The sequence below is a fragment of the Ursus americanus genome, chromosome 20 (genome assembly GCF_024610735.1).
Source record: "Ursus americanus isolate L20-20 chromosome 20, mUrsAme1.1.p, whole genome shotgun sequence".
Classification (NCBI taxonomy): Eukaryota; Metazoa; Chordata; class Mammalia; order Carnivora; family Ursidae; genus Ursus; species Ursus americanus.
Window position 1 is genome coordinate 24,234,057 of NC_142146.1, and position 14,469 is coordinate 24,248,525.

Here is a 14,469-nt window from a genome sequence, read left to right on the forward strand (position 1 = left end):
GGAGCTCGACAAGCGGCTTGAACTCAACCCTGAGAGCAAGAACTGAGCTGAGATCGAGTCAGACACTTAGACTGAGCCAGCCAAGTGCCCTCAGCTACTAATTTTTAAATAACATGGTGATGCTTATTCAGCAGATTTGTTGCTTCTGATTTTAATGTGGTCAGTGATACTGCCCCAATGTGGGCACCCATGACAGATATAAACATCAATATTTTCTTCCAGTTGTACAATCATCAGCAACTTTCTTAAGAAATGGGAATTCAGTATTTCGTTAAACACATTTTTCATTTTTGTGAGTTCACTGATGCCAGAAAAGGTTCACTGCAAAAATGTTTAAAACTACCAAAAATAGATACATTCTACTTAAATGTCATTGTATACCCAAATGATAATTTCCTATGTTTCCTACTGACAGCTAAGATGTGGACTAGTAACTTCATGCATCTCACAGGCCTTGGTGCTACTGGTTAGTATACAATGCACATGTTGTCCTAGGAGAAGATACATATAGATGTGTGTGTATTTATATAAATCTGTATATATACAGAGTATCATTAAATATTTTGTATCTGGAAGGGTTGGCATAAGAGATATGTATCATTGCTGGCATTTTTCAGACTTAAATACACATTAAAGTAACACCTATCTTCAGTACACAGATGCCTGAGACATTATTAGACAAGACTATAGTCAAAACCTATAAGAACTAACGGAAGATCTACCAGCCCATTTTTACTTATTCGAATGCAATGATTAATAGTGATACTTTATTGAAAATGAAAAATTTGTACAAATGCTAAACTAAATGGGACATTAATAAGCACAAATATGGATGTGCGGATACCCCACCAAAATTCAGTAATACACATATGCTGAAAGAGAAAATTAATGTCAATATTATACACACCCACATGCACATACATGTATATGTGTGGGTTTCTGTGTGTATGTTTCTAGTGTAAAAATTCTGAATAAATGCTAACAAGTAGAATCCAGTAACACAGCCAAGTAACTTTTATTGAAAGAATGCAAGGATAGTTCAATTGAATTTATTATATTAATTGATTCAATAAGAAACACTGAATTGTTTAGATAGATGATGAAAAGCCAATTTGTAAAATTGATTAATAAAATAGGAATATATAACAAAGTCTCTTAATAAAGTGGAAATATATAACATAATATCTATTTTTCAAACTAAAAGCCAGAAAAATACTTATTAGAAAAACACTAAAATAATTTCCATTGAAAGTTAGGAACAAGAAGGAATTTCTTTACCATTACCATTACCATTTTTAATTGTATTTATAATGTTTATAATACTAACCAAAGCTATCAGACAATAGAAAAAATTAAGGGAACAAAATATAAGGGCTGTAAAAATTGGAAACAAGCAAGAAAAATTTTTATTATTTGAAGACAGTATTATTTCTTAGCTGAAAACCCCAAGAAACCAACTGAAAAATTATTGCAAAGGATAATAGAAATTCAGCAAGCTGGCTGGTTAAAAAAAATAATAACACATAGGAATCAATAGCCTTCAAATAAACAAACATAACTGAACTGGAAAAACAAAATGGTGCTGGTGCCTGGGTGGCTCAGTCAGATAAGCATCTGCCTTTGGTTCAGATCATGATCCCAGGGTCCTGGGATTGAGCCCCACATCAGGCTCTTGGCTCAGTGGGGAGCCTGCTTCTCCCTCTCCCTTTGCCTGCTGCTCCCCCTGCTTGTGCTCTCTCTCTTTGTCAAATAAATAAATAAAATCTTAAAAAGAAAAGAAAAACAAAATGGTAGAACAAAAGACTCCATTCTACATAGAAACTACAAAGATAAAATAACTAGGAATAAAAAAATAAGAAATGTGCAGTATCTTTATTGAGAAACCCCTAAGAAGATATAAATGATAGAAACACATAACAAGTTCTTAGATATGAATTTTTGACATCATAAAAATGTCATGTTTCCTACAGATTACACTAAAAATACCAACAAGGTTTTTTTAGCTAGATAATCTGGTTCATAAATTCATAAGGACTTCTAAATAAGTATGATTAGCTAAGTAAAAAGTTTCTGGGAAAAAATAGTGAAATAAGAGTTTTAACATATATCTTAAAATTCCTATAATTAGAACTGTGATACTAATATAAAAAAAGATAGACGAATGTAATAGGATTGAAAGTCATAAAACAGAAAAATTACATATAGAATTATAGAATATTATCTATATACATATAGGAACGCAGAATACAGAATGATAAACCAGACATCGCAAATAAGCATAGAAAAGATGAATTATTGAATAATGTTAGGAAAATGGATAGGCATCTAGAAAGAATAAATTTTGCTCCCTACATCATATTCAATAGATCAAATTGCAGAACTTATTAATGGAGGAGAACAAATTTGAATAGACAAAATGAGATGGTAAAGCTCATAGGGTATATTTTAAAAACAAGTTTAGTATAGAAAATACCTTTCTAAATCAAAACACACAATAAGGAAAACTGATTAATTCATCTACATAAAAATCAAAAGTCCGACCAAAATTGGAAACAAAAACATACATAATTCACTTCACTAATAAAATATTCATTTTGGGGGCACCTGGGTGGCTCAGTCCATTGAGCGTCTGCCTTCGGCTCAGGTCATGCTCCCGCGGTCCGGGGACCAAGCTCTGCATCGGGCTCCCCACTCAGCAGGAGGTCTGCTTCTCCCTCTATCCCGCCCCACCACTAGTGTGCTCTCGCTCTCTCTAGCTCTCTCTCTCTCACGTGCAAAAATAAATAAAATTTTTAAAAAATATTCATTTTGTTACTATGTAATTCATAGAGAATACCAATAATCCAATTAATAAAGGGCAATGAATATGGACAAATAGTGCCCAGAAAAGGAAATTCAGCAGACCTTAAATACATTAAACAATGTTGAACTTCACTTATAGAACACAAATGTATATTTAAAATTATAATAGGAAGCCACTTTTCATCTTAAATTCAAAAGTAATTTAAGTGATGGAATTAAAAATGAATATACTGAAATGTTATGCAAATATTAGCTATTAATACTATCTTTCAAATAATTTCATAACTTTTCGTTTCTTTGAACAAAAAATACACTACACGATATGAAGCACTGTACAGGTGGACAAGAGCCCTCAGTGATTTTTATTTCTATATGCTAAAACCTGAAACCACATATTGTTTGAGCGAGGGTAGCAAGCTCATTTTCAGATGACTGAAATGTTACCCAACCAAAGATGTACCAAAGTAATACAATACAAAAGCTGCAGTCCCAAGACGTGCATTTTTTTGCACTATTTATAGAATCATAGTAGAAATGTTTATTTAGGTGTGAAGGTCAAAAATATGCCCGTTTTTATCTTCTACATTATTCTCTCCATTGAAAAAATAACCAGAACACCACAATTAAAGACAAGTCTACTTGTCAAACTGGGTTTTTGATATTTTGATAACATGTGAACTTCTTATTTGGATCCTTTTTTCTAGGAAATCAAACAAAACATGGAAAGACTGATGAGTGCTCTGGTCTCAGTTCCTTCTAGTTCAATAACTAGAATGAGAAACTCCTTTGGACTGACAAGTACAATAAGGAAGCCTATCCAAAAGACCTAACAGAGCAAAAGAAAACATGAAAAAAAAAAAAAAGAAGAAGGAAAGAAAGAAAGAAAGAAAGAAAGAAAGAAAGAAAGAAAGAAAGAAAGAAAGAAAAAACGAGCTTTAGATTATATTTGCAAATTGGGGAGCTAGGTACCCTTATTTCTTCCTGTGAAGTCATTGTGGAGAGAGAAGGTAAATGATCTTTTTTGAAAGATGTCTATAATACCTGACAGTGGAGAATATATTTCACCCAATAAAACAGACTGAAAATAGGTAGAAGAATTTCTTCTGTAAGATGCTAACAAGGTAAAAACAAAATGATGCCACTATAATAGCCATGAGAATTAGAATATCTTCTATGGAGACATTAGCCTGACAATTAAAGAATCACAAGTTCTAAAATCAGCAAATTCTAAGCACCAAAATCTCAAGAAAATGGATTTCTTTATTTTTTTTGAAAAAACGGACAGTGGATTTTCTTTGATGAGCAAAACTGCTTTGCACAGTGAATACATTAAGTAGCTCCAGATATGAGTCTTAAATACCAATCTAAAAACATTCTTTAAGTGACAAGTACTTAAAGCATGATATATCAAAAGAAAAAAACCCAGCATATATACTAGAAGTGGCTAAAAACTTGAAAGCAGAAATTCCTTTTTGCAAGAGTTAGAAACTAGAAATGATACCACAGATTGCCCTAGTTTGTTTATACTTGCTATAAAAAACACATTTTAAAGGCAGTGTGACATAGTAGAAAAATCACAGGCTATAGTAGAAAAATCACAGGCTAGTGTGATAACGCACAAAAATGCTGAGCTTGAGTTTTGTCATCTGTAACAAAAAGGGGGGCGGCCTTCCCCCTTGCCGGGCTGTCGAGTTGTGGTAGGAACAAACAAAGCACCAGCATGGTATACAGAGCGTATGCAGACATGCCCAAAATGGTAGTCACTAGTATCATTAAACTTTAATAAAAGAAATTAGTACTTGAACCATGTGAAAATGAGGTACGGGAAGCCAGTCTAGAATTATGTTTCAAAACTAAAGTTAAACAACATAATACTGAATAAAAGGAAAACCCGTTAGTACCAAAGGGAAATAAAGACAATTACTGTACAACCCTAGCTTTCAAGGAATTTGCAATTCTTTCACTCAAAGAATCTCTTACTGAGCAATGACTGTTCCAAGCATAAGTCTGAGCAAGGGGGATACAAAAAAATAAAGACATAGTCAGGTCTTGAAGGAACTGAGTGTTGAAATATGAAAGCATATAATCAGAAGACACGTGAGGAACGGGCAAAGTAACGTGGAAACGGAGAACAAATGGCACCCAACTCAACTTGAAGTCTCATAGAACAAGTTTATATATAAGGCAACCCTCAGGGTCTTGAAGAAAATAAAGGATCTTGCTCTTCAAGTGACCTGCAGAGGCCCAGAGACAAGGATGATCACGGGATTCAGGGTGAGTATGGCTGCAGCCTGGGAGACAATGGTTTGAAAAGATTCTGCAGAATCATCTTGGGGTCATATGACACTAAGGACTTTGGATATTCTCCAAGAGGTAGCAGGGAGCGGATGGGTGGCTTTAAATAGGAGAGTTAAATGATTAAATCATGCTGCTTTTATTGGAAATCGCTCTGGGGACAATGTAGGCTGAAGGGTGGGGAGTAAGCAGGATAGGGGCGACGGCCACAGGAATCCAGTGAGAGTAAGGTTACAACTATGTAGATAAGAAACAGAGGTTCAAAACTAAAAAAGAATCAATAAACAGGAGGTAAGGAGCCCGATCAGGGCATTTCTAAAGGAAAATCTCAAAGACTTGATAACCAATTAGATGTGTGGGCAGTCGAGGGCGACTGATTTCTAGCTTGGAGAAATGGGTGGGTGGTGATGCCAATAATGGAGCCAGAAAACATAAGAAGACAAATAGGTTTCATAGGCTAGGAAAGATTATTAGTTCATCTGGGAACATGTGGATTTTGGAGGGTTTAAGTGAGATAGACAGTTGCATTAATGGCTATGAAAGAAAACCAAAATATATCTTCCAGGGAATTTATAAGCCAAGAACTGTATTTGACTGTTTAAATTACTGAGAAAGCTCTTCAATTGCTCCAGTTGCTAAATATGAACTATGTCAGAGGTAAAGCTGAAGTCTCATCTTTTTTGTTTGTAGGCTCTGCTAAACCAAAATGGATTGAAAAGTTAGTATTTAGACTACCTCAGCAAATATGCATTGCCAGGGTGAACCCTACTATCTCTGCAGCGGTTGGAACTCTGCACCTTTTACTGTTGGCATTTCTCCAATCAACTTCACTAGGACTGAATGCTAGCACACCCTCAATTCTTTTTCTTCTCCACAGACACAATTTTATAGTCTAACACAGCCCTGGAGGAGAAGAGTACTCAGCTATGCGGTCAGAAATCAATCTCTCCTTTTCCTAAGAGATAAAAGTTAGCTCCCTGGGAGAAGCAGACATTTTTTTTAAAAATGAAGAACACATCAATCCACGGGCATTCTCTGGGACCCTTGTCAAAGTGTAAAAGCATTTTTAGAAGATAGTAAGAAGAAACTTCTTAGGTGTCAAGGTGGACATTTCTCCTGCATTACCTGTCAGCCTGTGGAATATGGAACGGTTGGGAGTTTTTACACCAGGCACAGATGGCACCATACTCTCCTACCAAGATGTGAATCGACCACCTCCAATGGCTTACTAAGACTAAGTACTCTGACTTTAAAGACATTCCATGTCTGACCTAATTGACTTTCCATTCTCCTCTTGCCTCTACCTTTTGCCATTCACATCCTCTAAAATACTTAAAGATGCCCTCTTTTTAGCTTCAATGACAATGTTATACAAATTAGCAGAGTAAACAGAATATCGTCTTTGCCCTTATCATATATGAGCGAATCATTCCCACCCAGAACCCTCCCAGATCTTTCACCCACAGAAATTATTCCTCCCTCATCCAGATGTGTACAGCCCTTTGCCTATATCTCCTGAATATTCTTATCCCTTTTCAACCTACACTACAGTAATTTTTGCATACATTTATCATCTTCTTTGAGAGAAGGGCAAGCCTGATTTATTCCAAAGATCCCAGCATAATGGCTTTGTATATAGTTAGTGTTGATTAAATATTGTTGAAGAAATGACTGATTGATTATTGATAAATAAAGTAAAGATTTCATCAGAGGGACTGTATCATTCTAGAAGTACGCTGGGTCTGGGATATCCCAGAAACTGGTAATTCAGGACCTTCAGTGTGTTTCTCATGCCAGAAGAGGGTTCATGCCATGGTCTTTGGTCTACAGGTGATACTAAAAGCCAGAGCCTAGGAAAAATATATTAAGAGCATAACTTCCATTTTTAACATATTAGCTATCAATTTTCCTATATACAATGATGTCAAAACAAAATTATCTAATATTTTAAAGACTATATAATAAAATTTTTCTTATTATTTGTGTATTTCACTCATCAAAAGAAATGTATGTCTGATAAAGACATAAATCCAATCCTTATAAATCAAACACATTGTTCATTGCATGGAAGTTATGAGAACCACTGTGATAAATCCTTTGCAGGGTAAAGAATTCATCTATGAAGTCAAAGACTGAGAATAAATAATTCCCTCCTCCCTATTCTTTCTTCTCTCCTCTTTCTCCCTTTCTCTCTCTCTCTTCCTTTCTAATTTTCAGTAAACCTAGAATGAAGTTTAAATAAAGAACATTATTTATCTGAACACAGCCAACTTCAATGCAGGAGTGCATAATGGGGAGTTTCTTAAATCTGAAACGTGGCTAGAGGCATGAGAAAGAGATGGAAAACATATTGTTTCAAAGTAGTTCATATTGTTTGCCCAAGAACAGGCCTGGTTAAGAAGTTAGTAAGGTGGAAATAGCCCAGTCACCCTAGAGTGCAACAACCTGCCTTGGCTATCATTCTTTGCAGATGCCGCATTCTCAGATTGCTTCTCCATCCAGTGCAGACTAAGATGCCCGTGTGTACAAAGAGGCCCCATTCCTTATCTGTAAAGAGGGACACCCTGTTAAGAGACTGGGATTAATATTCTGAAAACACTCCAACATCTCCCATATTACTTCTATATCAGAGAATGAAGAGTCAGACAGGACAGCTGACTAAAATGAACTAGACTAGTTTTACTCATGTGCCATCCCCAGATGTGAAGCAAAACCCTCCCCCCAGTACCAGTAAGTTGGGCCAATTCCAGGTGTAAACTCAGCAGGGTTTCATGCATACAGAACTGCAGGGTGTGCTTAAAAAATCTACTTTTTAGAAGAACAAATGTGAGGGGTGCCTGGGTGGCTCAGTTGGTTAGGTGTCTGCCTTCGACTCGGGTCATGATCCCGGGGTCCTGGGACTGAGCCCAGCATCGGGCTCCCTGCTTCTCCTTCTCCTCCCCACTCATGCTTTCTCTCACTCTCTCTCTCTCTGTCTCTCTGTCTCTCTGTCTCAAATAAATAAATAAAATCTTTAAAAAAAAAAAAAAGAACAAATGTGAGAACATTGGGTTTTGTAAGATAATACAACAGCAGATAGCAACTGTAGAGAGAGTTTCAAGATGGCCCCCAAGATTCCCAACTCCTTGTGTATACACCTTGTCTAATCCTTTTCTCAGTGTGGGCAGAACAGATGATTTTAGAGATGTGATTAAGATCCATAATCAGTTGACTGTGAGTTAATCAAAACAGAGATTATCCTGGGTGGGCCTGACTTAGGCAAACTCTTAAAAGACAAACCCTCCTGCTGCCCTGGAAGAGGCGAACCTCTCAGTTGTGAGAGCGCCTCTAAGAGAGAACGTGTGGCAACAACCTGAGGGCAGCTGCTACTTGCTGAGAAAAGTCCCTGGCTGACAGTTAGCAAGACAATAGAGACCTCAATCATAAAACCACAAGGAATTAAATTCTGCTAACAACTACATGACCTTCGATGAGGGCCTCAAGCCTCAGCAAAGACCATAGCCTCAGCAAAGACCATAGCCCCAGCTAAGGATTTGTTTGCAGCCTTGTGAGACCCTGAGCAGAGGACCCACCTAATCCTTACCTCCATGTCTGGCCTGCAGAAAATGTTAGATAATAAGCCACAAAGTTTGTGGTAATTTACTACACAGAAAAAGAAAACTCATAAGGAACTATCTCCCTAAACATTAAGAATAAAAGAGACTAACTAGCAGATAAAAAATTTTTTTAAAGAATCTTTATAAACTTCTATTTGGGGAGAGATATCTCTAGAATGCTAACTATTTCCTTGAATGTTTTCATGTAATAGCCTTTTATAGACAGACCCATACATAATGGAGCTCATTCTTTTTTACTGGCTAAATGCCTCTGCTGGTATTCTCCAAACTACAACCCAGCAAAGACTTAGGAAGATCTCCACTGTCCCACCTTATTCTTCCCCCTTTCTCCTCTCTAAGATTGTAACGTTAAGAGCTATATGTTCCTTGTATGAAAGAGAAGATGAGAAAAAAGAAGAAAGGAAAGATGAAAAGAAAAACCAATGCAGTTGTGTCTGTAAAGGAAGTATTTCAATTTTAACAAATTTCCTTGGACCATTTTAAACTGGCTATACAAGAGTACGTAAAATATATGCAAATATGAATGAGTTTCTGAACTACTGTTATTTTGAATACTTTGACTGGAATCTCCTTGATAGAGTCCGCTGGGCTACAAACTTCCTTTAAAGCTTCAATCTTGTCTGACTAACCCCAAAGGACATGTATTCTGGCCAAATTTTGATATGACTGGAAAATGTAGGCAAATATACAGCTATGAAAATGTAGGTTAATATACCATTATGTTTGGAAATGGCCATTTCCCTCTGAAAGTTTTATATCCTCAAAAAAAAAAAAAAAAAGAAAAGAAATCTGTTTTTCTCAAGTGGTACCCCATGACAAATATTTAGTACTAAAAACTATTTTTTAAAATATGTACTTATGTGTTCTTTACTACACTTCCTCTTTGTCCAGATTAATATTCATGTGCTTAACACAAAAGTCTACTCAGAAAAGATTTTTTTAATACATTAAACATATTTAAAAAAAACATGTAGGAAAAGTGAGCTAGATACGGTCATGACGTTAACACTTGGTGTGTGTGTGTGTGTGTGTGTCTGTCTGTCTAAAAGTGTTGCCAGTGAGAAGTGTGGCTACATGTAATGAGTTAAAAAAATTCATTGGCATTACTTTTTCATCCGAAATAGGGCATACATATTCAATGTTTGCAAGGTTCTTCGTTTTCTCAGTCTCATTGCACTTCAATTAAACACAAACCAGGAGAGAACACATTTCAGAAGGAAATGTATTTTAGGGTAGTTTTATATAAAAAGATTTATATTTTCCAATAGTTTTTAAAAATTACATTGGATATGAAAACAAATTCTAATTAATGGTCCACAATTGTCTTTTAATCCTAACAAGGAGCTCACTTCTTAAATATTAAAAGGAATAACTATTATATAAAACAATAAAGTGTCACCAGGTGATAAAATACATTATTAACTTCTTTTATGTTGCCCTGTGATAATATTTCAACTGATAAATTAGTAAGATTATGTTATAAGCTTTTATTATTGTATGCTTATTTTTTTTCCTTAGGCGAAATTTTGAATGATGTTTTAAGTTTTATTATTTTCCATTACAACATTAAGTCAGTAAGGCTAATAATATTGCATGGTGGTTAAGTTAGCAAGGTGGTTTGCCTGGGCTACTGTTTATTCTCTTATTTTTTCATCAGGATTAACCAATATAAAATAAAATAAGAAACTAAGATAACTATGAAGTATACGTAACAAATAAGGCAATGTACCAAGTAAACATATTACATTTTGAGTATAATAACATCATTCACTTTCTACAGAGTTTTTAATTGGGTGGGTGGCAATTTGGCAAATTTAAAACTTGCAAATAGTTTCATCTTGCATAAGAAATTAATACTATAAAAAATCAAGAGAAAGAAGGATGATCATAGGAAGAGGTTCAGGGAAATAATTATATTTAAATTTTGTCAACACAGAAAAGATAGCACAATAAGATAAAAAAACTTAGCCAGGGAAATGGTACGCCCATGATTCTAGATACAACAAAATTTGAGGCTAAAACTTTCTTTAAAGTATTTTTTTTAAGTTTCAGATTATTCAAGTCATCCTGCAATTCAAAAAAGAAGTAAATGAGAAAATATAATCTTCTTTCCTGGAGTGGGGTTTGTTGGGACAAGGGGTATTCATTAGATGTTGTTTAAAAAAAAAAAAAGTCTTCCCAAAGTAAACCTTTATGTTACTCCACATTTCAAAATTTGTTTCACCAATTTTCAGCTGATTTCATACAAAGTGATTCCCTACAGGAATCCCCTAAACCCTGTGGAGCACAGACCAAACATATTCTCCAACAGTTTTAGGTTTTGGTCTTTATTTTTGGTTTTCATTTTCTAAATGCTGTTAGGTAATGATGGTCTTCCCAAATTAGAATTTAAAATTTCTAATCTTCCATTTTATTAACATTAATGCTTAGGTTTTTTAAAAGGAGCCATTCACTAGTACTCCCATCTACATGCCTTCTGGTCATCAAATGTTACAGTGACATAAAGAGACAAAGGTATCTCATTCTGATGATCCAAAGCCCCTCTCATTAGTAACTGATATCTAAATACATTGCTGCAGTAATTCTCAAGGCTATGCTGGGATGATTCACCACACTTCACACTCCATTCAACTTTAAATAACAATGAGATAAGCAAATACCAGTAACCTCATTTTCAATAGATGCTTTTGGGATCCATGTTGAGAGCCTTTGGGGTTTAAATCTGCAACTTCAAGAAGAAACATGTACATGAAACTAATCAGTTTCTAAGGTAATAATTACTAGTACCCACATTCACACATGGCTAAAGAAAGCAGTGGTGATTTTGTGTGCTCTTCGGGTGGTGGAGGTAATGGCAGTGGCAGGGACTGTAAGTTTTATTACAATATTTTCTCTTATCCAAAGAAGACACATTGCACTGCACTTCACCAATACCGTCTGATACATGTAGAATACAAAAGGGGAGAGAATGGCTAAAGCAAAAGTTAAAAACACTGTAAGAATGTCCACACCTTTTACCCTGAGTAGGGTGGACATCAAAAAAAAAAAAAAATTGAAGAAAATCAAATAAATTCTTCATTTCCCTCCCATGTAAACTTTTCCAACTACTCTTAAAGCACAAAGCCAGGACTTTTTTCCCACCGTAATAGGCATGTGTATATAGACTACTGGAGTGGAAATAGAATTAGATGTGCTTTCTCATGTCAGCTCCATGAAATATACCCTCATAGTAAAAAATAATTATACTTGAACCTCAGAAAAGCCTTTAGAATGAGTTCCTGAGTTTTGTGTAAGAGGCAGAAAAAGGAAAGATAGCACACAGAAGCAACATAAGCTAGGAGGAAGGTGGGGATGTTCATAGTGAAACCAACTGAGAGCATTTGTTAGGGTGAAAGTACAGACTCCTAAGCCTGTTGGAAAGACCACGGGCTCATGAAGAAAGCCTGAGAAGCCTGGGAAGGAATGGGGACCTGACCGTGGTCCTGAAAGAGAAAAACTTGCAGGTGATTAGGAACCATCTCCAAGCATCCACACAACACCGTACCCTTGTTTTCAACTATAGCTGAAACAAACTAAAAGTCCAATAATACTCGGGCTCAAAAAAATATGTCCAAACTTTCTCATATGCTCAGATCAGCCTTTATAATTCCCAGCTCCTCCCTCCCCAACATTCTCTCCTAGAGTGTTAGGATCATTTCAGGATTGAGAGGTACCTAGCTTAAAGGCAGGAATCGAGATTCTGATAAACTCGCAACGCTTAGAATTCTACAGAAAGCTTACACTTGGCAATCCTGATTCTAGTTTGCATTTCTTAAACTCTGATGGGAAACCATGCCTATCCGAAAAACCTCAAGGAATTATGCTCCATGTAAGCATAACATTCCAAACTCACCCTATAATCTAGACAGCCTTGAAACTCTAGAAAGATAAGGTGGCAATTCACTAACATGGACATTCCCACTTTCACCTCATAAAATTAATTTTTTTAAAAAATTTCATAAAGAGGCACCCAAATACGGGTCCCATACTGAACACGGGCGTCAGTCTTCCTTCAGGCTCTTTTCTAGCTCTCACAAACCCAGGAAGTCAAGGGGACCAACTACACCAATCCAAAGTATTAATACAACACCGAACCCTGGGTGGAAGGAAATTTCTGCGCACAAAAGACACCTTTGCAAAAACGTAAGGAATTTCACTCCGCTGGTGGAAAAAAGAAGGTGGGAGAGAAAGTAATTTATACGTGAAAAACCATTCTCGGAAAATACCATACAACTCGTCTAAGTGCAAGACTTACGTGTTCCGTCAAAACGGGTGGCGATGGTGTCGAGGAAGGTGTTCTGGGGCGCCAGTAATCCTTTCATAACCGGCATTTTTCCAGCGTGGTGTGAAATTCTCCATCAAAGTTTGTCCAGAAGGATGGCTCAAGAGGAAAGCGCCAAGAAAGGAGAAGGGGAGCGTGCTGACTGCAGCGGAGGGGGACCTGGCGCGGTGCTGGGGCGGATCAGGGGGAGGAGGATGGAAGGAGAGAGGGAGCGCGTTCCAGCCGCCGCTGCTCTGGCTGGAGCCTCTCGGCGAGCGCTCGGCAAGCCCGCCCCGCACCTCCAGGCTCAGCCCGGCGCAGGCTCCCTCTCCCGCCCCCTCCACCTCGCCAGCTGCCGAAACCCCCCCACCGTCCCTCAGCGGGCGGCAGTGCCCGCCGAGCGCCGCCTCGCCCCCCACCCCGCCCGCCGGGAAATAGCCGGCCGTGGCCCGGGGCGCCGCGCCCTGACCTCAGGCGCTGGGGTCGCGGAGGACGGCGCTCGCCTCAGGGCGAGGCCGGACGGCGCTGAGCCTCCCCGTTTCCAAGGGGCGCAGGGAAACGCGCGCGAGCGCGACTCCCACCCCCCAGGAGCCAGTGAACAAAGACCCCTTTGTTCCCGCTCCGTCCCTCTCCCGGGGAGACCGGAGTCCCGTGGGTGTGGTACTGGAGAAGGGGAGGAGACAGGTTGGAGCAGGTACCCGGCCTCAGCCAGGAGCTTGGGAGGGGACAGTCCCCTCCAGTGGTGTCCCAGTGAGCTGAGACAGCTGGGCGCCCCAGGGGGAGCTGGCCCCCTTCCGGCACACCTGACACTGCGAGTGCCTGAGACTGGAGCAGGGCAGCTTCGAGTTAGTTGCATGGCCCCCTACCCAGTCACCCGGGTCTTTCAGCTTAAAAACTAGTCCAAAGCTCCCGGGTTTTTCCACCTCTCCTCTTGGGCTGAAAAAGGGGTGTTTCGGCCCCTCACTCCAAATTGCCATTGGTCTTCTCAAGCCATTCTAAAGTAAAAGAAAATAAGAGTTGTTTGTTGTTGTTGTTGTTGTTGTTTTATGGACAATGGATGGTTTCTCACTCTCTCGTGAAATGTAAATAAACATTGCCAGAAAAGTTTTGTTTTTATTGATTTGCAAAATACAATGTAAGTAAAACCTGTAAGGTTGCCTTGTAAAAACGGCTTCAACACCAATTAGCCTAGCCCGCCTCCTCTCCACCACCCAACAACCCCACACCCCCGCCCAATGGCGAGGCTTCCTCCGAGACTGGAACCTCGGGGTGGAAAGCCTGGCCGAGTCCCTGGAACTGCAGGTGTCATGGAAAACGAAAGTGGTCTCTCCCTGCCTTTCTACCCTTTGCTCACGCGCGGACTCCCGGTCCGCCAACATTCTGCCAAGGAAAGCCTGGCCCAAGCCTCGGGCACAGCCCTGCGGGACGTGGAGGAGGACACCCGCGCTGGGATTC

At 38.4% G+C, this 14,469-nt stretch overlaps 1 protein-coding gene across 2 annotated transcripts in view; it reads right to left on the minus strand.

Annotated features, from left to right (window-relative positions):
* Positions 1-13,115, minus strand: part of KCNH8 (potassium voltage-gated channel subfamily H member 8) — a 360,902-nt gene extending 347,787 nt beyond the window's left edge. For both annotated transcript variants that reach the window (XM_045791943.2, XM_087870334.1), the window contains exon 1: positions 13,009-13,115. In XM_045791943.2, the coding sequence (XP_045647899.1) occupies positions 13,009-13,084 (76 nt within the window). In that variant the 5' untranslated portion in view covers positions 13,085-13,115. The remainder of the gene's footprint in view (positions 1-13,008) is intronic.
* Positions 13,116-14,469: the final 1,354 nt, after the last annotated feature.